Source organism: Dendrobates tinctorius, unplaced genomic scaffold, assembly GCF_039654945.1.
Source record: "Dendrobates tinctorius isolate UK_male_01 unplaced genomic scaffold, ASM3965494v1 ptg000293l, whole genome shotgun sequence".
In the NCBI taxonomy this organism is placed as follows: Eukaryota; Metazoa; Chordata; class Amphibia; order Anura; family Dendrobatidae; genus Dendrobates; species Dendrobates tinctorius.
The window spans coordinates 5,563,790-5,590,904 of NW_027361960.1; the positions used below are offsets into that span (position 1 = coordinate 5,563,790).

Here is a 27,115-nt window from a genome sequence, read left to right on the forward strand (position 1 = left end):
TGTGTAACATAAGGATGCAGGAATTCCTCCTACTATGGTGGAATTGCATTGCAGTGCTGGAAACCTGGGTTCATATCCCACCAAAGGAGTTTGTATGTTCCTCACGTGTTTGTGTGGGTTTTCTCCGGGTCCTCAGATTTCCTCCCATAATAATAATAAATGCCTGAAGCCCTGCTCTCGTCTCCAGAACTGCTTAGCGTGACCAGGAAAACAGGATTAAGGCACAATAATACTCAATCAAGTACTTCTTAAAGCATATCTAAACTTTCAATATACTGTGCATAAATCAATAGTCCAGTATGTGTTGTCTCTGTATGCTTGATGTTTTAGTTTGCTTTTCCTCTTAGCTCATGTTTGGAGAGGTTAGTTTGATCTGCTGCTCTAAATATTATTAGCTCTGCTAGCAGTTTCAGTTTCTTCCTGGGGTATGATTCAGCAGAAACTTGCTCCTTCCTTCCGCTCCTCTTCATAAGCTGTAAAGCATCATGATGTGAAACATTTACTTCACCCTGAGGGTATGTGCACACGGTCAGTAAGCGCTGCTTGTTGGATGCTGCGTACTTGTGTAGCGTCCAACCCGCTGCGTCCATATGTTACAGCATAGTGGAAGGAATTTCAAGAAATCTCATGTCTACTATGCGTCCAGAGATGCCCACGGATCAACCGCAGAGTCGGACATGCGTCGCGTTTTTCCAAACCACAGAATGTCTATTTATCTAGCGGAGACGCGAGCCTCCACAAGATAAATTTCACCCGTACAATGTATAGGACGCAATGAATCCGCACGGTTCAATGAACACATGCAGATTCACCTGCGTTCAATAGCCGGCAGCACTTTGGAAGCCGCAGCACACGTCCGCTGCGTCCAAAGTGCTTCCAATTCCTGAATGTCTGCACATACCCTAAGAAACGCCTGAGATTGAAAGTTCAGAGTAAAGCAACCTAATAGAATGTTTGTAGTATTACAATGTTATTTGTCATCATCTGTCCTATTGATATATGCAAAGTTTGTTTTATTTCTACCCAAAATTATACATGATTCCCTATTCTTGCAAGAATTAAAATATACCTTATTTTTTTATAGGACAAAATTATTTTGAGATAATTTATTTGATTACCAAATGTCTAAGAAGCTTCCAATGAAGTCAGCTGTATTTTAGCATTTCACATTAACTCATGGTTAAAAATAATTTGTGGGTCCGTGTATGACAGATGAAAACAAATGCTGTGATGCCAAAATCACTGCCTACTCAGGCAGTGATAAAAATGCTCCTACGGGAGCTTCCAATCTAAAAAGACATTTACAACACTTACACTCAGAAGTTTTCAAATCTGTGACTGAGAAAGATCACAGCGACACCAAGAAACCAGTGTCCAGCACTTCCCACCAGGCAAAAGAGGAGGAAAGAGCATCTCAAACATCAGTTACATGGTATTTTGTAAGTGACAAAGTTACTGTAACAGTGACAGCAGATATGTTGACAACTCATAGACCTATTTGTGAAAGAAGGTGTACCATTATCATTATTTGCGCGACCAGCTTTTACAGCTCTTAATGGAGAAATGGCTCGCAATCTTTGTGGTTTCTTTGGAAAGAGAAAATATTAGAAAATTAGTGATTGAAGAAGCCCTTAACCAATAGAAAGATCTTGAAAATACTCTCGAGACACTTTATATTTCGTAAAATGGATGCCTGCACACGTCACAGAGTGAACTATTTTGCCATCATTGTTCGATTTGTTTGTGACAACATGAAAATTGTTACCAAAACACTGGCAGTAAAAGATGCTAAAGCTCATCACAGCAGCCAGTTTCCTCCAGGCCTTAGTGGAAAAAATTCTGCAAGATAATAATGAACTAAAAAAGAACAGGTTTTTGTTATTGTAACTGATAATGCTTCAAATATGATAAGTACAATTAAAAGTACAAATTACTAATACTGACCTACAAAGCCATCCATAACCTGTCTCCTCCGTATATCTCTGAACTAATCTCCCCATATCTTCCCTCACGTAATCTCCGGTCCTCCCAAGACCTCCTTCTCTCCTCCTCACTTATTCGCTCTTCACCCAGCCGCCTCCAAGACTTCTCCCGAATAGCCCCCATCCTCTGGAACTCTTTGCCCCAACACGTCTGACTATCAACCACACTCAGATCCTTCAGACGGAACCTGAAAACCCATCTCTTCAGGAAAGCCTACAGCCTGCAATGACCCTGCTGCCTCCTCACCAATACTGGAGCCACCGCCTCTCCATCACTGGAGCTGCTGCAACCCCCCAACCTACTGTCTCCTTCCCCACCATCCAGTAGCATGTAAGCCCGAAAGGACAGGGTTCCCTCTCCCCTCTATATCAGTCTGTCATTGTTAGTTTGTTTACTGTGATATCTGTAATTTTAATGTAACCCCTTCTCATGTACAGCACCATGGAATCAATGGTTCTATATAAATAATAATAATAATAATAATAATAATAATAATAACTGATGAATGAGAATAATGACGGTGAAGTACAGCTAGAAGAAAACTAAAGATTCAGTATGTTTGAGTTGAAAGACCACAATCCTGTAACTGAGGGACACACAGATATTACTACAGAAGAACAGCAAAATGATTCTTTACAATTAGATGATCTTGTTGAAGCTGCTTCACACCTCTTTCCTATTCATCACATGCGCTGTGTTGTGCACATGCTGCAGCTGGCAATAAGAGATAGTGTGCAAGAGGGACATGTTGGAACTCTGTTTAGCAAAGTGAGGAAATTGGTTATTGGTGTCAGAATGAGAATAAAGCAAAGTGAGGTAATACCAAAAAAGTGTAAATCTAGATCTCACCAAAGTAATATAATATACAGCATGGACAAGAATTAAAACATTACTTTTATCGACACGATAAAAAGAGAAATAGTGTCACCCTCAGTGAATTTTAAAAAAATGAGGGATTAAGTTCCAGTCAAAAAAGTCAATTGTCATATATGCCCTCTTAGGATAAGAAGATTTCTCTTGCAGTGGCTATAGTGAAATCCAAAATAATCCAAGGTATAATGCTGTGGATTTACATAGCAAAAGTCCACCTTATATAAATGTCACACTAAAACCTTGGCTGCATATATAAAGGATATCTATAACAGTGATATCATCAACAATGATATAAACAAAATATGCAGTTTATGAGATTGAATATATAGAAAAGGAACAATCTCACCAATTCAATATCCAGGTACGGGAGAAGACAAAAGACAATAATCCTGGTTCAGTTGTAGTGTGCCAGGAAGAGATGGGGAAGACAATACCCTGTCAATCCATATAGTGCTAACAATAGTCTATCCCCAAGCTCCGCCCTGACAAGGCAGTCCACAGCTTCCCCTGTATTAAACATGCCCTGCACTTTCCCTCATAAAATTTCCCAACGCGTTTCTTCCAAGCTGAATCATCAGTGGACTAGCTTCTAACAAGAGATAAGATGATTAAGTGCCAAAAGAGAGAGACATTTTGACCTTCCACTCTCTAAACTATGCTGCCAGAACCCCTATGGTGGCAGAACCCCTAAAATTGATTCCATCTTGAAGAGACATGCTGGAAAAGGGGCAATTATAGATTAAGCTGCTCAGTGAGACGGCACCTATTTAATGATTGAGTGATTGCTTGAGCTGAAACCCTTCCTTGTAGATATGGCCAACCCTCCGGTAACACTACATGAAGGTCAATGGACACAGGTGGCTGAAATTAAGGAATTGTTTCATCACCCATTTACAGTGACTAAAAGTGTCTTGTCCCAAAGAGGACGTTTAATAGCAGATGGCATTGCTGCTTTAATGAAACGGAGAGAGACACTACTATTAGAAAATAAAATTCTAGCAGCTGTTTATGTGGACCCAAGTCATCGTATATTGCTGGATGATCAACAGCTTACTAAAGGAAAAGAAGCTCTGACTGAGGTAGCAGTTAGGATGAGTGGGCTACAGGATGGCCAAGAGCAAGAGGACTCAGGTCCTACCAGTGCTACTGCTGCCATTTCTTCGGCCTCATCAGATGAAAAGTTTAATTTTGAAAAGTCATTGAACGACGTGAAGCAGGTAAAGCGTTGCCATATGGAAAAAATTTCATTCTCATAGCAAACAGATTGACCATATTCCAGCAAAACTTTTAATTTACTCTAAAAGAAGAAGAAGAGTTGAGCTGTTTATCAAAACTGACTGTACACGAGGCAATTTCTTTATTCCCTGAAATTGTTAGAACTGTTGCCCATGTGTTTACTGCTTTGCCACAACCTAAGTTAGTGTAGAGAGGTTGTTCTCTAGCCTTAAAATAATTACATCAGATTTGAAGTCATCTATGAAGGAGGATCTGATGGAGGCAATGCTATTTCTCAGAACAAATTCATAGACTGCACAAATGTTATTCAGTACGTTTTTGTTGAAAACTGTTTTTCCCCACTTACTGCATAGTGTACTGCATATTTACATTTTTTCTTTTATTTTAAAGTTGTATTCCTATAAATATATATTCTTTTATATCTAAATGGCTTGATTATTGTATCAGAATAGTGATTAAAAGCCTGATGTTACCATTTTACTACAATAAATTTGCCACTTAAACATGAGCCATGTATGAGGGAGTCAGTGAAATTGAGGCGTCGGAGGTTTGTATTACCAACTCCACAACTCTGCTTGAGGGGTGTAGTTTCCAAAATAGAATCACTTTTAGGAGGTTGTTGTTCTGGCAATTTAAGGGCTCTGCTAATGTGACCTAGCACCCACAAAATGCAAAATCTGCACTTCAAAATGGCGCGTGTGCCCAGTTAGTTTTCAGTTACTTGGATGGTAATGGCGTAGTCAGTAGAAATTATGTAACAAATGGTTGAGTGTATTTTCTCCTGATACCCTTGTGAGAATAAAAAAATGTTGGTCACAACACCCTTAGATGAATTATTTGAGGGGTGAAGTTTCCAAATTGGTATAATTTTTGGGGATAGTGTGCTATTATTGGAATAGTTTAAAAAGGTATCTGTCAAAAGAGACTTTAGCCGCATCCTCAAGCTTGGCACAACCGTGCTCTGTGCTTCCATGTTCTTTTATCCAAAACCTAGCTGATATCTAAAAGAATAGAGCGAGAGAGTTTACACAACGAACATTTTATCCTGTAGGTTAGTTTTTCTTACATGTTAAGCCAACCAAACCTACTGACTTCTTGCGATGTTTCTGTCTTTCAAATGATATAGTCAAGAAGTGTGGACAAACAACATGCGGTCATCAACTATGAAGCATCTACTGATGAACATTTAGTAAAGGACTTGGGGAGTCTCAATGGGGTAAGCCTAAATAGAATTACTCTGTATAGGAAAGAATATCTTCAAATGTACTAACTTAGAAATAGTGTGTTATCATTCCATCAAACTGCAAACCCAAGCACATTTAATTTTGTTTTGTAGCCAGTGTAATCGTACACCTTACATGGCCTTTCTGTGTTTTCCCGTGGACCACTATCTCTTCTGACTTTCCCATACACCTGAACACTTATTTTTTCACTTGGAGTAAAGATCCCATACACAATAGAATAATGTCCGCTGAACCCGCCGTTATTGACAGGGTCAGCCAACAGTCTAAGGCCTCTTTCACACTTCAGGTTTTAGTGTCAGTTAAAATCCGCCAAAAAGGCGGAAAAGCGGATCCGTTCCTAACTGATGTGAATGGATGCCACAGGATCAGTTTTGTGACGGATCCGTAGAATGAAGAATTTTAAAGGAACCGCTGGCCGGGAAAAGAGAGAGAGAGAGAATGAGAGAGAGAGAGAATATTTGTGTCATCCGCCAGAAAGGATTTCAGGGTTAATTTTCTCCCTGACTTTCTTTCTCCGGGCATGCGCAATGGAAAATGCGGATCCAACAACATAAAAACCTTGCAAGGTCCGTCCAGGCATGCCGGCGGACGCAAAAAATTTGGCGGATCCTCACAAAAACGGATCCAACGGATGGCCATCCGTCAAGATCCGCCAGTAATGCAAGTCAATGGGGAAAAAAACGGATCCGCAAAATAAAATGGCGGATCCATTTTTTTCAAAACCTGGCGGATTTTGACTGATGGTCAAAAACGGTAGTGTGAAAGAGGCCTAATATGTAATATAAGTGATCCATTCTGTGTTATGTCAGTGGCTTAGCAGATGCCTTTACAGCATCTTCTTGCTAGCTTGTAGTTTTGTGTGTGTTTGGTATGTTCTATTCATATTTCTTTTTTATGATCTCTTTATAGACATTTGTGAATGATATCCGGATTCCTGAACAAACTTATGTTACCCTGAAGCTTGAAGATAAACTGAGATTTGGTTATGATATCCTTTTATTAATTGAGTTTTAAGGTTGCCAAAATTGGAATCTAGTTTGTTAGTAATAGTATATAAAATTTCTTAATCAATTTAAATTGTAACACCTAGAAGGAACAGTCGCTGATAGCATGCCAAAGTGTGTATTTATGCGTCTGGCGCTCATACTCGATAATTAATTGAGAGAGGCTGAAAATGTTGTTTCCATTTTGTCATCATTTGCAGGTCAATTACATGACAATTCATCCTGTGATGTACATAATTTCATATATTTTCCTTCTTGGTGTTGGAATTTTAATGGTGAGGTGTTGTAACTAGAGGTGGTCGGACACCTGGATGTTTGGGTTCTGATGAAGAGTTACAAAAAGTTCGGGTACCAGAGTAGTACCCGAACCCGGACTCCATTCACTTGAATGGGGGGCCCGAACATCCACTGTCTGCTGCGCTGTTATGTTAACGGCGTGGGGTCCCCCCTATATTTGACAAATAGCCGTGCTAAAGCAGACAGCTGGAGGCTGGTATACTCAGGCTGGTAATGGGCCATGGATATTGGCCCCCCCAGCCTAAAAATAGCAGCCCATTAGATGTGCCAATTCTGACACTTTGCCCGGCTCTTCCTACTTGCCCTGTAGCGGTGGCAAGTGGGGTTCATATTTGTGGGGTTGATGTCACCTTTGTATTGTCAGGTGATATCAAGCCCACGGCTTAGTAATGGAGAGGCGGCTATAAGACACATATCCACTACTAATCCTATAGTTGTATGGTAAATAAAGACACAAGAAGAATAAAGTCCTTTATTTTAAATAAGACTAAACACAGTTTTCCATTTTTATTTAAACGCCTAATTCCAGCGAAGCCCTCGTTCTCCTGTAATAAAAGTAGAAAAAAAAAAAAACAACAATGTACCATACCTGTCCGTCGTTCTGTCCCACACTGTAATCCATGTCTGAGGGATAAACAGTTTTAACCTGGACGGTGCCAAGATGTGTCCGTCCAGGCTGAAAACCACTGGTGACGGAACTACTGCAAGCGCAGCCTCAGAGACCGGTGGTGACGTCATCGAGATTACGTCTGGTCACTGAGGCTCCGTTCCCAGCTGGACTGAACTGCCATGACCTCGGTGACATCCCCGCTAGCACCGTGAGAAAAACCACGTGGGAACCGCGGCTCCGACCAGCAGGGATGATTTCCCCGCCGATCAGAAGCGGTGTTTGCCGTGCTGCCATGCACATGACAGCGCGACAAACACCCAGTGTTCGGGCAGTCGAACTCATACAGTAACACGGAAGTCCATGTTCGGTGTCCTTGCCCAAACAGTATGTGTTCGGTACAGACGCCAAACTTTACTGTTCAGGTTCGCCCATCTCTAGTTGTAACAATTATTGTAAGCATTTAAAGAGTTCCTGCCCTGTGCTGTACATTTGCAGTACTGGTGACTGGTACTATTCATTGCCATATTTGTATAGATTGGTAACTATTGACAGTGAGATGCTTTTCACGGGGGGGAGGGGGATTTCTGTAAATCTGACGAGACTCACCTTTTCAAGTCTATGGCTGCATGAAAAAAAAAATGAATGCCTAAGGCTGGTTTCACATTTGCGTTTTTTAGCGCTGGAAAAAAACGCATACCTGCGCATGCGTTTTTTCCCCTATATTTAACATGGGTGCGCATACCTGCGCGCTGGTAAGCGCATGTATGCGATTTTCATGCGCTGCGTTTTTTTGGGGTGTGCGTTGGTATTTTCCAGACGCAGCATGTTGCATTTTTTGGCCCTGCAAAAAAGCGCATGCGCACATATGCGCACGTTTTGCGCTAAAAATGGCCATTATAGCCTATGGATGCGCATATGTGCGCACTGGCATGCTCATGTATGCGTTTTTTTGCATATGCGTTTTTTTTTTTTAACCATGGAATTTAGGGGTTTGGGTTAGAGTTAGGGTTAGTTAAGGGGGTTTAGGGTTAGGGTTAGGGTCAGGGTTAGGGTTGGGGTTTGGGTCAGGGTTAGGGTTAAGTATGGTTTGGTTAAGGGTTAGGGTCAGGGTTAGGGTCAGGATTAGGGTTAAGTATGGTTTTGTTAAGGGTTAGGGTCAGGGTCAGGGTTAGGGTCAGGGTTAGGGTTAGGGTCAGGGTTAGGGTCAGGGTTAGGGTTAAGTATGGTTTTGTTAAGGATTAGGGTCAGGGTTAGGGTCAGGATTAGGGTTAAGTATGGTTTTGTTAAGGGTTAGGGTCAGGGTTAGGGTTAGGGTCAGGGTTAGGGTTAGGGTCAGGGTTAGGGTCAGGGTTAGGGTTAAGTATGGTTTTGTTAAGGATTAGGGTCAGGGTTAGGGTCAGGATTAGGGTTAAGTATGGTTTTGTTAAGGGTTAGGGTCAGGGTTAGGGTCAGGGTTAGGGTTAGGGTTAGTTAGGGTTTAGGGTTTGGGTTAGGGTTAAGTATGATTTGGTTAAGGGTTAGGGTCAGGGTTAGGGTCAGGGTTAGGGTTAGGGTCAGGGTTAGGGTTAGTAAAGTCATGGTTTGGGTAGAGTGAGGGGCCACCTAAAAATGTTGGAAAAAAACGCAAACGCGGTAAAAACGCACTAAAAACGCATACAAACGCATAAAAACGCTGCGTTTTTTTCATGCATGCTCATAAAAATGCTTGAAAAAAACGCAGCAGTTGTATGCTTATGTATGCGTTTTTTCAATGCGTTTTTTTGCGGGAAAAACGCGCTGCAAAAAAAAGCAAGTGTGAAACTAGCCTTACAGATACAGAGTAAAGCATCCGATTTTTATTGCTATATTGCAATTCTGTAACATAGGAAACTAAATAGTCTTGTAAATCATCACGGTTATAGCTGTTGTAAAAATCGGATTGTATATGGATGACAAGTGAGTTTTCTGGATGAAACTCTCAATGATATTGTATACGCTTGTGTGCACCTACCCTTATCATATGTCCATGTTAGGTAGTGCAGGATAGAACAGTGGAAAACATTATGTGGTCTACTGCTCCCTTTTCGTCAGCAATAGAGATGGGCGAACCCGAACAGTTCGAGGTCCGTACCGAATACCTACTGTTCGGGCATGGACCTCGAACACCTACTTCACCAGGAAGTCCGTGTTACTGATCGGGTCCAGGACCCGAACACCGGGTGCTTCTCATTCTGTGGTAAGATCATTACCGTCGGTTAGAGAACTGTGGTTCCCATGCTGTCAAATGACAGGGTGAGCCCACAGCTGTGATCGGAGGTTAAAAGTTTACTCCGGTCACTGTCACTGGATCATGGGACTACTACACCATCAGCCTACGCCTGCTGCCACTTATAATAGCTTGAGCAGGTACGGCTAATGGGAGGTGTATTCATTAGCCGACACCTTCGCTCTAAATAAATAATAATATAAACAAAATTGTGTGGGTTCCCCTGTATTTCTGGTAAGCAGCCAGTCAAAACTGACAGCTGCAGGCTGCAACCCTCAGCGGTCAGTGTTAGCAAGGTTGGTTATCAAGAATAGAAGGGTCCCTATGGCGTTTTTTTAACCCCTTACTGACCACTGGCATGATAGTGCGTCAGCGGCCAGTATTCCCCGCTTTGAGGTGGGCTCCGGAGGTGAACCCACCTCAAAGCTGCGACATGTCAGCTGTTTTAAACAGCTGACATGTGCCCGCAATAGGCGCAAGCGGAATCGTGATCCATCCGCGCCTATTAGCTAGTTAAATCCCGCTGTCAAACGCTGACAGCGGGCATTTAACTAGAGCTTCTGGCGCGCGGCCGGAAGTGAGCCCATGTCTGACCTCCGTCACGTGATCGGGGGTAAGCGACATGTTGCCATAACAGCCTGACTTCTCCTCGAGACCTCTATGGTTGTTGATGGCAGATTGCTATGAGCGCCACCCTGTGGTCGGCGCTCATAGCAATGCTGTAATTCTACTACATAGAGGTGATCTATGCATCACCTCTATGTAGCAGAGCCGATCGTGCTATAGCAGCTTCTAGCCACCCATGGAGGCTATGATCCCCTTTCTGACATCTGACATACTATCCCATCCACGGTACCCTGGCCCCTATGACCGGGGACAGGATAGTACATAGTAACATAGTAATTAAGGTTGAAGGGAGACTTTAAGTCCATCTAGTTCAACCCATATCCTATCCTAACTTGCCCTAACATGTTGATCCAGAGGAAGGCAAAAAAACCCCATGTGGCAAACAGTAAGCTTTACATTGGGGAAAAAAATTCCTTCCCGACTCCACATACGGCAATCAGACTAGCTCCCTGGATCAACGCAACACTAAGGAAACTAGTGTATATACCCTGTAATATTATACTTTTCAAGAAAGGCATCCAGTCCCTTCTTAAATTTTAGTAGGGAATCACTCATTACAACATCATATGGCAGAGAGTTCCATAGTCTCACTGCTCGTACAGTAAAGAATCCGCGTCTGTTATTATGCTTAAACCTTCTTTCCGCCAGACGTAGAGGATGCCCCCTTGTCCCCGTCACAGGTCTAAGAGTAAAAAGATCATTAGAAAGGTCTTTGTATTGTCCCCACATATATTTATACATTGTAATAAGATCACCCCTAAGCCTTCGATTCTCCAAACTAAATAACCCCAAGTGTAATAACCTGTCTTGGTATTGCAGACCCCCCAGTTCCCTAATAACCTTGGTCGCTCTTCTCTGCACCCGCTCCAGTTCAGCTATGTCTTTCTTATACACCGGAGACCAGAACTGTACACAGTATTCTAAGTGTGGTCGCACTAGTGACTTATATAGAGGTAAAATTATGTTCTCCTCCTGAGCATCTATGCCTCTTTTAATGCATCCCATTATTTTATTTGCCTTTGCTGCAGCTGCCTGACACTGGCCACTAAATGTGAGTTTGTCGTCCACCCATACACCCAGGTCTTTTTCAGTGACAGTTTTGCCCAGTGTTTTACAATTAAGCACATAATTATACATCTTGTTCGTTCTACCCAAGTGCATGACCTTACATTTATCCCCATTAAAGCTCATTTGCCATTTATCAGCCCAAGCTTCTAGTTTACATAAATCCTCCTGTAATATAAAATTGTCCTCCTCTGTATTAATTACCCTGCAGAGTTTAGTGTCATCTGCAAATATTGAAATTCTACTCTCTATGCCCCCTACAAGGTCATTAATAAATATGTTAAAAAGAAGCGGGCCCAAAACTGACCCCTGTGGTACACCACTGCTAACAGTGACCCAGTCCGAGTGTGCTCCGTTAATAACCACCCTTTGTTTCCTATCCCTGAGCCAGCTCTTAACGTACCTACACATATTTTCCCCTATCCCCTGTTAGCACCGCTCCCACCGCTCCTCGCTCCCCGGCTGTACTCACCGCTCCCGCTCCTGGTCCGGCTTCCTCCTCAGTCTCTGCCTTGACGCGCGCTCCCGCTCTGCGCGCTTTCCGGCAGCTGGTCTCCCGACGTCCTCCTCCACTTCCCTCGGCCGCGCGCATGGTACCCCTGCGCACGCGCCGGAGGGTTAGATCGTGCGCCTATGGCAGTCTGTCGGCGTGACCTGCTCGGATCCCGCCCGACCTATCAGCGCCCTCCACTAGGTATTTCAGGCCGCCCTCCCCTAGGGGAGGCGCCTGACTATTGAGTTATTGTCTCTTGTGTCTAGGCCGTGCTCGCTGCTGTAGCAGCTGCTATCCTGTTTACCCTCTGTGCTGCCTGCCTTTGTGCTCCCTGTCCCTGTGCTCCCTGTCTCTGTGCTTCCTGCTGTGCCATCGTGTTATCGCTGTGTCTCCTGCTCCTGCCCGCTGTTTAACCTCTGTGTCCTCCTTTTAGTGTTGCTCCCTTTCCTGCCTCCTGCTGGTCCCGCCGTCCCACCTTCCACTCCTTCCGCCTACGGATCCCGGTGTACCCGTCTCCTCCTCGGATCTTCCACTACTCCTCTTCATCGCTCACCCTCTTGAGCCGACCCCTGGTCCTGGCTGCCGTGGCGCTTGAACTCCCCGAGTCTGTTCCCTAACGATCCCTGTATAGGGGTCGGTCCACTTGGTGCGCTCACTCGGGGAGGGTTCGGCGTCACGGCCCAGTGGGTCCACTCTCGCTTCCGGCACCCGAAGTGTAACAGAATAGTCAGGCCATGGACCCCGCCGGGGCCGCCGCCCAAAAGGAGTTGGTATTCCTGAGGGAGAACCAGACTCGAATTATGTCTTTTATGAAGACCATGGATTCCCGCGTGTCGGCCTTACAGGCCGCTGACCCTGGCAACGCCTCCCAACTGGCCAGCCTCCAGCAGGAGCTGGTTCAGCAACGAGACACCCAATCCCACATCCTCTCTTACATGGCCTCGGTCGACGATCGGTTGCTGTCCCTGCAGTCGGCTGCCGCGCCCGATCCGTCCCACGGTTCCGATTCCGTATCTGCCCCGTCACCCAGGCTGGGTAAACCGCCTCGGTATGGCGGCGACCCAAAGTTGTGCAGGGGCTTCCTAAATCAGTGCAGGTTGCATTTCGAACTATTGCCCCAACAGTATCCCACTGATCGGGCCAAGGTGGCCTTTATTGTGTCCCATTTGGAGGGAGAGGCCCTCTCCTGGGTGAATCCTCTGTGGGAGCGGGACGACCCCGTAGTCTCTAGTGTCCAGAACTTTATGGACACTTTCCGTAGAGTCTTTGACGAGCCTGGTCGGGTAGCTTCCGCCACGGAGTCCCTTTTCTGCCTCACTCAGGGTACCCTTACGGTCGGACAATATGCCATCCGGTTCCGTACCTTGGCCTCTGAGTTGGGGTGGAATAACGAGGCTTTGGTCGGGGCCTTCTGGCGTGGTCTCTCCGGCAAAATCAAAGACGAACTGGCAGGGCGTGATACCCCGACCACCCTGGAGGATCTTATTTCTCTGGCCACACGAATTGACCTCCGGTTCCAGGAACGCGCAAGAGAGGCTGCGAGAGAGAGGCGTCCGCTCAGACCATCTGCTTCTTTTCACAGGCCGTCCAGTCCTCGTCCTCCTGGTCCGTCCTCCAGTCTGGCACCGGAGCCGATGCAGGTGGATCGAGTCAAGTTGGCTGAACAGCGCCGTAAGGAGAGACTGATGGAGGGTTTATGCCTGTATTGTGGCAGCGCATCCCACTTCCTACGTTCTTGTCCTGAGAGGCCGGGAAACTCCTCCACCTAGGGCAGGTAAGAGAGGCCGACCTAGGTGTATCTCACTCCTCTCATCCCCTTACCCTTTCGGTTCAGCTGGTTTTTGGTCAGAGACGTGGCTCGGAGGTGGCCTATGTGGACTCGGGCGCGGCGGGGAACTTCATGAGATTGAAGGAGGTGAGGAAGTACCGGATTCCCGTTTTTACCCTGAAAACTCCGCGTGTTATAGCCTCCGTAGATGGAAGACCCCTACAGGAGTCCGTGTCCCTGGTTACGGAGGAGGTGTGTCTGCAAATCGGGGCCTTGCACCGGGAGCGGATCGCATTCTACGTTCTTCCCGACTTAGGCCATGCCTTGCTACTTGGCCTACCCTGGCTTCGAACACACGAACCCGTCCTGAATTGGCGTTCCGGGGAGGTCCTCCGCTGGGGACATCCCTGCCAGGAGAGATGCCTGAGGTCTGTGCGTCCAGTCAGTTCTCCTCCAGTCTCCTCGGGTCCTGGGGGCTTACCAGCCGCATACTGGTCGTTCTCAGACGTGTTTGATAAGAAGGAGGCGGAGATCCTTCCTCCGCATCGCCCGTATGATTGCCCTATCGAGCTACGACCCGGGACCATTCCGCCCCGTGGGCGAATTTTTCCCTTGTCCCCAGCTGAGACTGCGGCCATGTCTGAGTACATTCGTGAGAATTTAGCCAGAGGATTCATACGGAAGTCTTCTTCGCCTGCCGGAGCCGGGTTTTTCTTTGTGAAGAAGAAAGACGGTTCTCTCCGTCCTTGCATCGATTTCCGGGGTTTGAATGACATTACTGTAAAAAACAAGTATCCCTTGCCTCTCATCCCTGAACTCTTTGATCGGCTGCGTGGGGCCCGCATCTTCTCGAAGTTGGATTTACGCGGGGCCTACAACCTCGTCCGCATCCGTCCGGGTGACGAGTGGAAGACCGCCTTCAACACCCGGGACGGGCATTATGAATATCTGGTCATGCACTTCGGTCTCTGCAACGCTCCCGCGGTGTTCCAGGAATTCGTCAACGATATCTTCCGAGATCTACTATACTACTGCGTGGTGGTGTATCTGGACGACATCCTTATTTTTTCCTCGGATCTGGCCTCTCACAGGAGGAGTGTCCGACTGGTTCTACGGGAGAATCACCTCTACGCGAAGCTGGAGAAGTGTCTCTTTGAGCAGTCTTCCTTACCCTTTTTGGGGTACATTGTTTCTGATTCTGGTCTGGAGATGGATCCCGGAAAGCTGTCGGCAATTCTTCAGTGGCCCCGGCCGGTGGGAGTCAAGGCGATTCAAAGGTTCCTCGGCTTCGCCAATTATTATCGCCAATTTGTGCCACATTTTTCATCCGTCATCAGACCTATCTCCAGTCTCACTCGCAAAGACGTCAGCCCCTCGTCCTGGTCTCCGGAGGCTGAAGAGGCCTTCTCCTGTCTGAAACAAGCCTTTGCAACGGCACCTGTTTTACACCGACCCGAGGCTACCAAGCCATTCATTCTGGAGGTGGATGCCTCTTCCATCGGAGCAGGTGCAGTGCTTTCTCAGAAATCCCCGTCCGGCCGACTGGTTACCTGCGGGTTCTTTTCGAAAGCCTTCTCTCCAGCAGAGTGTAACTACTCCATCGGGGATCGTGAACTGCTGGCCATAAAATTGGCGTTGGAGGAGTGGCGCTACCTCCTTGAGGGGTCGGTCCACCCGTTTACCATCTTTACCGATCACAAGAACCTGGCATATCTCCAGTCGGCCCAGAGACTTAATCCTCGACAAGCCAGATGGTCTCTATTCTTCGCTCGGTTCGATTTCAAGCTGCATTTCCGCCCCGGGCCAAAGAACTTCAAGGCGGATGCTTTGTCCCGGTCTCTGCAGTCTCCTGATTTGGTGGAGGAACCGACTCGCATCATTGATCCTGCCAAGATCATCACGGTGGCTCCGGTGAGACTGATTACTCCTCCTCCAGGCAAGACCTACGTGCCCGAGGCAGACAGGAAAAAGGTACTGCATTGGGGACATTCCTCTAAAGTTTCTGGACATGTCGGAGTCAAAAAGACGATGGAGCTCATTGCTCGTTTTTACTGGTGGCCCTCTCTCCACCAGGATGTGTCTGACTTCACGGCATCCTGTTCCTCTTGTGCCAAGGTCAAGGTTCCTAGGCGATCACCCTCCGGCCTTCTGCTTCCCCTGCCAATTTCCTCAGTCCCTTGGCAACCTATCGCTTTGGATTTCATTACGGATCTACCTGACTCTTCCGGATATACAACTATCCTGGTAACTGTCGACCGCTTCTCCAAGATGGCCCATTTCACGCCTCTTCCAGCCTTGCCCTCCGCCCCAGAGTTGGCGAAGATTTTTATCCAGCACATCTTTCGCCTCCACGGCTTTCCGAAGCATATTGTGTCTGATCGAGGCGTACAATTCACCTCGCGATTCTGGAGAGCCTTATGTAAGCTTCTGGAGGTAAGGTTGGACTTTTCCTCCGCGTACCATCCTCAGTCCAATGGCCAAGTGGAACGCATTAATCCGGTACTAGCAACATATTTACGGCAGTTCACCAACGCTCATCAGGATGACTGGGTCCATCTCCTTCCCTGGGCAGAGTTCTCCTACAATAATCACCCCAGCGAGTCTTCAGCCAAGTCTCCATTCTTCGTAGTGTTTGGGATGCATCCCGGTATCCCGCTACCTATTTCCACTACCTCTGGTGTGCCTTCAGCAGATTCTCTGACCCTGGAGTTCTCTAAAATCTGGTCTGAGACCAAGGAGGCTCTCAAGAAGTCTGGGGAGCACATGAAAAGACACGCTGACAAAAGACGCTTGGACTCTCCGATCTACCTCCCGGGTCAACAAGTTTGGCTTTCGGCCAAGTACATTAGGCTTAAGCTCCCTTCTTACAAACTGGGACCTCGCTACATTGGACCTTTCAAGATTCTCAAATGCATAAACAACCTATCTTACAAACTGGAGTTACCCGTCTCGCTTCGGATCCCCAACTCCTTCCACGTCTCTCTCCTTAAGCCAGTTGTCTTGAATCGGTTCCACCCGGCTCCCAACCCTTCTCCTCTACCTGTCTGTTCTGATGATATCTTTGAGGTAAGAGACATTTTGGCCTCGAAAAAAGTCAGGGGTAAAACTTTTTTCCTAATTGATTGGAAGGGTTTCGGTCCCGAGGAGAGATCTTGGGAGCCACGGGAAAACATCAATGCTCCACGCATTCTTAAGAGGTTTTTAGCCAGACGCAGTGGAGGGGAGGGTAAGAGAGGGGGTACTGTTAGCACCGCTCCTCGCTCCCCGGCTGTACTCACCGCTCCCGCTCCTGGTCCGGCTTCCTCCTCAGTCTCTGCCTTGACGCGCGCTCCCGCTCTGCGCGCTTTCCGGCAGCTGATCTCCCGACGTCGTCCTCCACTTCCCTCGGCCGCGCGCATGGTACCCCTGCGCACGCGCCGGAGGGTTAGATCGTGCGCCTATGGCAGTCTGTCGGCGTGACCTGCTCGGATCCCGCCCGACCTATCAGCGCCCTCCACTAGGTATTTCAGGCCGCCCTCCCCTAGGGGAGGCGCCTGACTATTGAGTTATTGTCTCTTGTGTCTAGGCCGTGCTCGCTGCTGTAGCAGCTGCTATCCTGTTTACCCTCTGTGCTGCCTGCCTTTGTGCTCCCTGTCCCTGTGCTCCCTGTCTCTGTGCTTCCTGCTGTGCCATCGTGTTATCGCTGTGTCTCCTGCTCCTGCCCGCTGTTTAACCTCTGTGTCCTCTCTCCTTTTAGTGTTGCTCCCTTTCCTGCCTCCTGCTGGTCCCGCCGTCCCACCTTCCACTCCTTCCGCCTACGGATCCCGGTGTACCCGTCTCCTCCTCGGATCTTCCACTACTCCTCTTCATCGCTCACCCTCTTGAGCCGACCCCTGGTCCTGGCTGCCGTGGCGCTTGAACTCCCCGAGTCTGTTCCCTAACGATCCCTGTATAGGGGTCGGTCCACTTGGTGCGCTCACTCGGGGAGGGTTCGGCGTCACGGCCCAGTGGGTCCACTCTCGCTTCCGGCACCCGAAGTGTAACATCCCCATTGTTCTCATTTTATGTATCAACCTTTTGTGTGGCACCGTATCAAAAGCTTTTGAAAAGTCCATGTACACCACGTCCACTGCATTCCCTTGGTCCAGTCTGGAACTTACCTCTTCATAAAAGCTTATCAGATTAGTCTGACAGGAACGGTCCCTTGTAAACCCATGTTGATATTGGGTCATAAGTTTATTCTTCTCCAGATACTCCAGTATAGTATCTCTTAGAAAACCCTCCAGGAATTTTACCCACAGTTGAAGTTAAACTCACTGGCCTATAATTTCCAAGTTCAGTTTTTGTCCCCTTTTTGAATATTGGCACCACATTTGCTATACGCCAGTCCTGTGGTACAGACCCTGTTATTATGGAATCTTTAAAGATTAAAAATAATGGTCTATCTATGACTGTGCTTAATTCCTGCAGTACTCGGGGTTGTATCCCATCCGGGCCCGGGGATTTGTCAATTTTAGTGATTTTTAGACGCCGCCGTACTTCCTGCTGGGTTAAGCAGGTGACATTTAATGGACAATTTTTATCCCTGATCATGTTATCCGTCATGGGATTTTCTTGTGTAAACACTGTCGAAAAAAAGTCATTTAGCATATTGGCTTTTTCCTCATCCTCCTCCACCATTTCACCCAGACTATTTTTAAGGGGGCCAACACTATCATTTTTTAGTTTCTTACTATTTATGTAGTTAAAGAATATTTTGGGATTATTTTTACTTTCTCTGGCAATGAGTCTCTCTGTCTCAATCTTTGCTGTTTTGATTTGCTTTTTACAGAAATTATTTAATCTTCTGTATTTAGTTAATGCCTCATCACTACCTAGTACGTCATCGCGATCAGCGGCGCTCGCGGGGACATGATCGCAAACATGATCGCAGTGTACTGGGGGTTTAGAGAAGCATCAGCAGGTAGGTGGCTCCCTCCGTGCTTCCCTGAGACCTCCAGCGCAGCGTGATGTGCTGCGATGCGCTGGGGGCCTCCTTCCCTGCAGGTCCCCGGATGCAGGCCTGCAGGGAGGCAGCTTTTACAGTGCCTGCATAGGGCATCCAGTGAGGAAGCCTGTGCAGCGCCTGTCAGATCGCTGATCTGACACAGTGATGTGTGAAGTGTCAGATCAGCGATCTGAAGTGATGTCCCCCCCCGGGACAATGTAATAAAGTAAAAAAAAAAGTGTAGAAATAATTTATAAAAAAAATCGCTAAATAAAAAAAAAAAAATTCCCTGATAAATTCAATTTTTGGAAATAAAAAAAAAACAATAAAAGTACACATATTTAGTAAATAATTATTTTTCATATAAAATTTATATAAAAACTACATAAATGAGGTATTGCTGTAATCTTACTGGCCCGAAGAACAAAACCGGTTTATCAATTTTACCACACGCGGAACGGTGTAAATGCACCCCCCAAAAGAAATTCATGAAATGCTGGTTTTTGTTCATTCTGCATCCCAAAAATCGGAATAAAAAGCGATCAAAAAATGTCACATGCCCGAAAATGGTATAAATAAAAACGTCAACTCATCCCGCAAAAAATAAGACCTCACATGACTCGGTGGGTCAAAATGTGGAAAAATTATAGCTCTCAAAATGCGCTGATGCAAAAACTATTTTTACAATAAAATGCGTCTTTTAGCATGTGACAGCTGCCAAACATAAAAACCCGCCATAAATAGTAAATCAAACCCCCCGTTACCACCCCCTTAGTTAGGGAAAAATAATAAAATAAATAAAATTGTATTTATTTCCATTTTCCCATTAGGGATAGGGTTAGAGCTGAGATTAGGGATAGGGGTGTGTTGGGGTTAGGGTTGGAGTTAGAATTGGGGGGTTTCCACTGTTTAGGCACATAAGGTGCTCTCCAAACGCAACATGACGTCTGATCTCAATTCCAGCGAATTCTGAAAAAGTCAGACGGTGCTCCTTCCCTTCCAAGCTCTGCCATGCGCCCAAACAGTGTTTTACCCCCACATATTGGGTATCAGCCTACTCAGGACAAATTGCAAAACAACTTTTGGGGACCAATTTCTCCTGTTACCCTTAGAAAAATAAAAAATTGGGGGCAAAAATATTTTTGTGGAAAAAAAAAATATGATTTTTTTATTTTCACGCCCGGGCGTTATAAACTTCTGTGAAGCACTTGGGGGTTCAAAGTGCTCACCACATATCTTGATAAGTTCCTTGGGGGGGGTCTAGTTTCCAAAATGAGGTCACTTGTGGGGGTTTTCAACAGTTTAGGCACATCAGAGGCTCTCCAAATGAGACATGACACCCGCAGATCATTCCATCAAAATCTGCATTCCAAAACGTCACTAATTCCCTTCCAAGCCCCGACGTGTGCCCATACAGTAATTTTCTCCCACATATGGGGTATCAGTGTAATCAGAACTAATTGGAAAACAACTTTTGGGGTCCAATTTCTCCTGTTACCCTTGGGAAAATAAAAAAATTGGGGACTAAAAGATCATGTTTGTGGAAAAAATTAATTTTTTTATTTTCACTCCCGGGCGTTATAAACTTCTGTGAAGCACTGGGGGGTTCAAAATGCTCACCGCACATCTAGATAAGTTCCTTGGGGGGTCTAGTTTCCAAAATGGTGTCATTTGTGAGGGGTTTCCACTGTTTAGGCACATCAGGGGCTTTCCAAACTTGGCATGGCGTCCGATCCCAATTCCAGCCAAAAAAGTAAAATGGCGCTGCTTCTCTTCCGAGCTCTGCCATGTGCCCAAATAGTGGTTTACCCCCACATGTGGGGTATCAGCGTGCTCAGGACAAATTGCACAGTAACTTTTGGGGTCCTGTTAACCTTGGGAAAATTAAAATTGGGGGTGAAAAGATCATTTTTGTGGAAAAAATATAATTAATTGAACGGCTGTTCAAAGTTCTCACCACATATCTAGATAAATTCCTTGGGGGGTCTAGTTTCCAAAATGGGGTCACTTGTGGGGGGTTTCCGCTGTTTAGGCACAACAGGGGCTCTCCAAATGTGACATGGTGTCCGATCTGAATTCCAGCCAATTTTGCATTGAAAAAGTAAAACAGCGCTCCTTCCCTTCTGAGCTCTGCCATGCGCGGAAACAGTTGTTCCCCCCACATATCAGGTATCAGCGTACTCTGGACAAATTGCACAATAACTTTTGCAGTCCAATTTCTCCTGTTCCCCTTGGTAAAGCAAAAAAATTGGACCTGAAGTAATTTTTTTGTGAAAAAAAGTTAAATGTTCATTTTTTTTTCTTTCAAAAAATTCCTGTGAAGCACCTGAAGGGTTAATAAACTTCTTGAATGTGGTTTTGAGCACCTTGAGGGGTGCAGTTTTTAGAATGGTATCACTTTTGGGTATTTTCTATCATATAGACTATAGACCCCTCAAAGTCATTTCAAATGTGATGTGGTCCGTAAAAATAAAATGATGTTGCAAAAATGAGAAATCGCTGGTCAACTTTTAACCCTTATAACTTCTTAACAAAAAAAAATGTGGGTTCCAAAATTGTGCTGATTTAAAGTAAACATGTGGGAAATGTTATTTATTAAGTTTTTGTGTGCCATATCTCTGTGATTTAAGGTCATAAAAATTCAAAGTTGGAAAATTGCGAAATTTTCAAAATTTTTGCCAAATTTCTGTTTTTTTCACAAATAAATGCAAGTTATATCAATGAAATTTTACCACTAACATGAAGTACAATATGTCACGAGAAAACAGTGTCAAAATCACCGGGATCCATGGAAGCGTTCCAGAGTTATTACCTCCTAAAGGGACAGTGGTCAGAATTGTAAAATTTGTCCCGGTCATGAACATGCAAACCACCCTTGGGGGTAAAGGGGTTAAAGCATGCCAAAAGTAAAAAATATGAAAAATAAAAAAAATAAAAGTTTAAATCACCCCCCTTTCGTCCCAATCAAAATAAAACAATAATAAAAAAAAAAATCAAATCTAGACATATTTGGTATTGTTGCGTTCAGAATCGCCCGATCTATCAATAAAAAAAAGAATTAACCTGACTGCTAAACGGCGTAGCGAGAAAAAAAATCAAAACGCCAGAATTGTGTTTTTTTGGTCGTGACAATCGAAAGAAGTATCTGCACAAAAGGGGTATCATTAAAAACGTCAGCTCGACACGCAAAAATAAGATAAGATGCTTATCCATTATTAATCCTATATTTGTATTGTGAATGAACACACAGCCAGAATTAAGTCCTTAATTTGAAATAAAGAAATAAATGCACTTTTACTTTATTTAAAAAAATAACAAAAACAGTTATACTCCCCTAACGCCCATTCCACTGAAGCCATCATCTTCTGTAAAAAAAAAAAAAAAACAAAATTAAAAACAACCATATCCCTTCTGTCCCACACCATAATCCATGTCTGGGGATACACAGTTTGCAACCTGAACGGTGCCAAGATTTGACCGTCCAGGCTGAGAGCAGAGTTTACCACAGGTCACTGAGGCTGCGTTTCCAGCTGGGCCAATGAACTGCAGTGCCCTCGGTGACCTCACTGCTAGCACAGTGAGAAAAAGTATCACGATGCAGCAAGGAGTTCACCGTAGGTCACCGTGAGAACAACTGTTGGCTCTATAATTACAAAATGGAAGAAGCACAAGATGACTGTCAATCTTTCTTGGTCTGGGGCTCCATGTAAGATCTCGTCTCGTGGGGTAAGGATGATTCTGAGAAAGGTCAGGAATCAGTCCAGAGGACCTGGTCAATGACCTGAAGAGAGCTGGGACCAAAGTCTCAAACATTACTGTTAATGACACACTACGCCGTCATGCATTAAAATCTTGAGGGAACGCAAAGTCCCCCTGCTCACGTCATCACATGTCCCTGCCCGTTTGAAGTTTGCCAATGACTGAATGATCCAAAGGAGGCATGGTAGAAAGTCATGTAGTTAGATAAGATCAAAATTGAGGTTTTTGGTATCAACTCCACTCGCCATGTTTGTAGGAGGAAGAAATATGAGTACAACTTCAAGAACACGATCCCAACCGTGATGCATGGTGGGGAAAACATCATACTTTGGGGATTTTTTTCTCCAACGGGAACAGGACTACAGCACCATATTGAAGGGAGGATGGATTGGGTCATGTATTGCGAGATTTTGGCCAACAACCTCCTTCCCTCAGAGCATTGAGAGCGACAGCCTCAAAACCTGAAAGATCTGGAGAAGATCCGTGTGGAGGAGTGGCCCAAAATCCCTGTTGCAGTGTGTGCAAACTTGGTCAAGAACTACAGGACCTCTGTAATTGCAAACAACGATTTTTGTTGCAAACTACAGTCAACGACAGTACTGCCGGTCTTCCTCTTTCTATCAAATGACTGCCTCAGTTATAAGCTGTTACTTTTATATGGCCATCTTGAAGGGGCTGTCCACTTCCCTAACTGACCATGGTGGAGTGCAGCAGAGACTCTCCCCCTAAGTATGGATTCTTGCTAGAGTTAGTGTGGTACATAAGGAATGCTGAACCACAGTGTGAGTAAGTATTGTGTCACTGTTTTATCAGTAATGCAGCCTCTATGCAGCATTTGGCATAGCCTGAAAACATTTTTTGACCGCCGATACGCCTTTTAATGGCGGCAGTTAAGGGTACTTATTCCTCATTGCCGCTTTTTAGCGGCACTGAGAAATAAGACTATAGTGCCCCCCAGCGTCGAAATTTCTTCGGGGTCTCGGCTACAGGGGGTAGATGAGACCCCGGAGAACATGATTTGGGCCGATTTTTACCGACGCCAGTGTTGCAATAACCATTACAGATTTCCCATTTATTGCTCTCTCCTCTGATGTGATCTAGCAAATCAGAAGAGAGAGATATAGGGTCCCCTGAGCCCCCCCCTTCCCCCCGGTACCTTCGATGTCCATCTGGCTGTGTCCCCTGCCCCTCAGCATCTTCCTCTGGGAAAAAAATTACAGGCGCATGTGCAGTGCGCTCGCCGAGATCTTCCGGCCTACACCTGGCAACAATATTAGATTTCTCCTTTTGGTCCATTTTGATCTCTGTGATAGACCCTATCACAGTGATCAAAATAAAAAAAAATTGTAAATCAAACCCCCTTAATCAACCCCTTAGGTAAAAAATAATAAAACATTTTTTTTTTCCATTTCTTGTTAGGGTTATGGTTGGAGTTATAGCTATGGTTAAGGTTGGGGCTAGGGTTATGGTTGGGGTTATAGCTAGAGTTATGGTTGGGCTAGGGTTAGGGTTGAGGTTACGGTTGGGGTTATAGTTGGGATTAAAGCTAGGGTTAGGGATGGGCTAGGGTAAGGGTTAAGGTTGGGGTTATGGTTGTGTTGGGGTCAGGGTTGTTATCAAATTCAAATGGTTTCCCTCCATTATGAGCCCTGCCATGCGCCCAAACAGTGGCTTTCCCCCACATACGGCGTATCGGCATACTCAGGAGAAATTGCCCAACAAATTTTGTGGTCCATTTTCTCCTGATACCCTTGTAAAAATAAAAAAGTTTGGTTCCAAAGTAGTTTTTTTTTTGTGAAAAAAGTAAAATGTTTATTTTTTCCTTCCACATTGCTTTAGTTCTCGTGAAGCACCTGAAGGGTTAATAAACTTCTTGAATGTGGTTTTGCGCACCTTGAGGGGTGCAGTTTTTAGAATGGTGTCACTTTTGGGTATTTTCTGGCATATTGACCCCAAATTCACATCAAATGTGAGGTGGTCACTAAAAAAAAAAAGGTTTTGTAAATTTTGTTGGAAAAATGAGAAATGGCTGGTCAACTTTTAACCCTTATAAGGTCCTAACAAAAAAAATTATGTTTCCAAAATTGTGCTGATGTAAAGTAGACATGTGGAAAATGTTATTTATTAACTATTTTGTGCGATATGACTCAAAATAGTTGCCAAATTTCCATTTTTTTCATAAATAAATGCAAGTCATATCGAAGAAATTTTACCACTAGCATGAAGTACAATATGTCACAAAAAAACATTCTCAGAATCAGTGGGATCCGTTGAAGTACTTGTTCCAGAGCTCTAACCTCATAATGTGACAGTGGTCAGAATTGTAACAATTGGCCTGGTCATTAATTTGCAAATTGGCTCCGTTACTAAGGGGTTAATTGACAAACTTGTTGCATGGATTTCAGTTGCTGTTTCCTTAATAAAAATAAAAATACATAGCAACCTTTTTACTGTAGCACGCGGAGAGTTAAAGGTACCTGAAGAGGCGCTAAAGGTGATTTTCAGTTATTCTTTTTTTATTATTATCATTAATTTCCTCTCATGACAGTAATTTTCCATAAGACTTCATGTTCTCATATTTTTTAGCATGAAAAATTTACAAGTCAGCTCCAGTTTTCACAAAAGCCTTTGGAATCAGAAGGATCAAAAGCAAAAGGAACTGATATAAAAATGAATGCTCTTACTGAAGCACAACAGCGAACATTAGAGTCACAGAAATTTGAAGAAAAAGTGGCAGGTATGTTACATTTAATTTCCAGAAGAGTAATGTCTGTAGTGTTTCCCTTAGTGACCCCTGTAGCTGCATTTTTTCATGGCTTTTGACAAAGACCGGTTAGATCAAAACGCGTAAAGCCTGTCCCATGTGTACTGGCAGCATTTTTTGGAGAACTATTTTGTCATTTGACACGTCTTTTAATTAGAAATCAATAAAGCAAGTGTTTTAACACAGTTGGAACTACAACTTTTTTTTTTTCGGCAGCTGTATTTTTTGACTTGTCTTTTTCTGACTTGATTTTGGCCTTTTAGGCCGAAACGTCCGGTCTTTTTCAATTTTGTACTATTGCTATGTGATTTTAAGGATAGCGTAAAAGTTATGATTTTTCATACATAATTTTCTCTGGCACCTTGGATGTCCTTTGGAATTCACACCCGGGTATGTGCACATATTTCTACAAGGTTTTTGCATCTTTTGGCAGCAGCAGCAGCATACAAAAAATGTTTTGTGATGTAATTTTTTGGTTCTACACCTTCTTTTTCATTCTGATGCTCTGACATCAGGGTAATGGGATTAGGGCTTGGTGTCAGCAGCTGTCATTGACACCTAGCTCTAGGCTTAGTGATGAAAAACATGTCAGCCTGACACCCTCATTACTAATCTTGAAGAAAAAGGGGTCGGACTTATATCATATCGAAGCCGCACAGAAGAGACCCAGCAAAATTTATATTTAAATTAATACATTTTATTAATATATATTAAAACAAAATTTAAAATAGCAAAATGCCCAGCAGGAGGCTATTTAAACGCCATCCAAAAATAAACCATAGATATAACGATGTCCTTAAGGTAAACAAGTTAGAACAATAATATGATTTTACACAAGGTTCAATATGATTTTACACAAGGCTCAATCTCAAATTTGCAGCTACAGACACAATCCTCATAATCCTGATGTATATGTATAGTTAATTTAACAATAAAGTAATTTCAACATGATATAGTGTCTGCAGTAATAAAATCCTCATATACACTTTTATCACTTGGATATATATCCTAAAGGTATGCAAGATTAGCCAAATAGCGTAGATTACAACAATAAGGAAAAAGCTTATTTACCTCATAAGGATCAGTATTAATGGTGCTGGATAGCGTGGCCTCCTCCACCCCAATGCGCGTTTCGCAATAGCTTCTTCCAGGGGCTTGTCACGCTATCCTTCGCCATTAATAATAGAAGTGTATATGAGGATTTTATTACTGCAGGCACTATATCATGTTGAAATTACTTTATTGTTAAAATAACTATACATCAGGATTATGATGATTGTGTCTGTAGCTGCCAATTTGAGATTGAGCCTTGTGTAAAATTATATTATTGTTCTAATTAATTTACCTTAAGGACATCCTTATATCTATGGTTTATTTTTGAATGGCTTTTAAATAGCCTCCTGCTGGGCATTTTATTATTTTAAATTTTGTTTTATTAAATATTAATAAAGTTTATTAATTTTACTATAAATTTTGCTGGGTCTCTTCTCTTCGGCTATGATATGATATAAGTCTGACCCCTTTTTCTTCAAGATTTGCATTTTTGAAGTGCCAGTGCATATAATGAATGGATTAATTTTGGTATATTGATTACCCTCATTACTAAGAGAATTCAATAAGCATGCACACACATTGTTACCAGCCTATGTAGGAGTGTTAACAGAATGAACCTACATAGGCTGGAACCAAATTATCAAAACAAGATCCAGTAACCCAGTTAATTTATGAAACTAGGCAGGTGGAGGACTGGGACAATCAGATGAGGGTAGAAGACCCCATGTACAGTCCATCCCCTATGCAGCAAAACCTAATTATCAGAAAACTTAAAATGGTGATTAAATAAGAATGTTTTCCCCAAAGGTGTGAATGTAAGCTGTTTTACATTATAGCCTTGGCGTTACATTATATTACTAAATCTTGGTGACAGATTCTCTTTCAGATAAAATAGGACAAAATATGAAAATCTATGCCATAATTGACACAAGCAAACAAAGCGATGCACACCGCTAATGCACCTTAAGCACAATATTTCATTGGTGTACCAAAACGCTGTCGGCATAAAAACCTGAACCTTCGGGTGCCTACCCAGAAAATAACAATACTAATAGTCCATGCAAAAAGAAAAGTGGATGACACTCATCGGTCTGTAAAATCCAGTATTTATTTCAAAGATTAAAATAT

The 27,115-nt window shown here is 44.1% G+C and overlaps 1 protein-coding gene across 1 annotated transcript in view; it reads left to right on the forward strand.

The window, feature by feature from the left end:
• The window catches only part of CEP170 (centrosomal protein 170), a 235,105-nt gene that overhangs the window by 62,279 nt on the left and 145,711 nt on the right, over positions 1-27,115 (forward strand). Inside the window, exons 3-6 of the mRNA XM_073560087.1 lie at positions 5,219-5,308; positions 6,246-6,324; positions 24,606-24,664; positions 24,757-24,907. Coding sequence (XP_073416188.1) covers positions 5,219-5,308; positions 6,246-6,324; positions 24,606-24,664; positions 24,757-24,907 — 379 coding nt within the window. The remainder of the gene's footprint in view (positions 1-5,218; positions 5,309-6,245; positions 6,325-24,605; positions 24,665-24,756; positions 24,908-27,115) is intronic.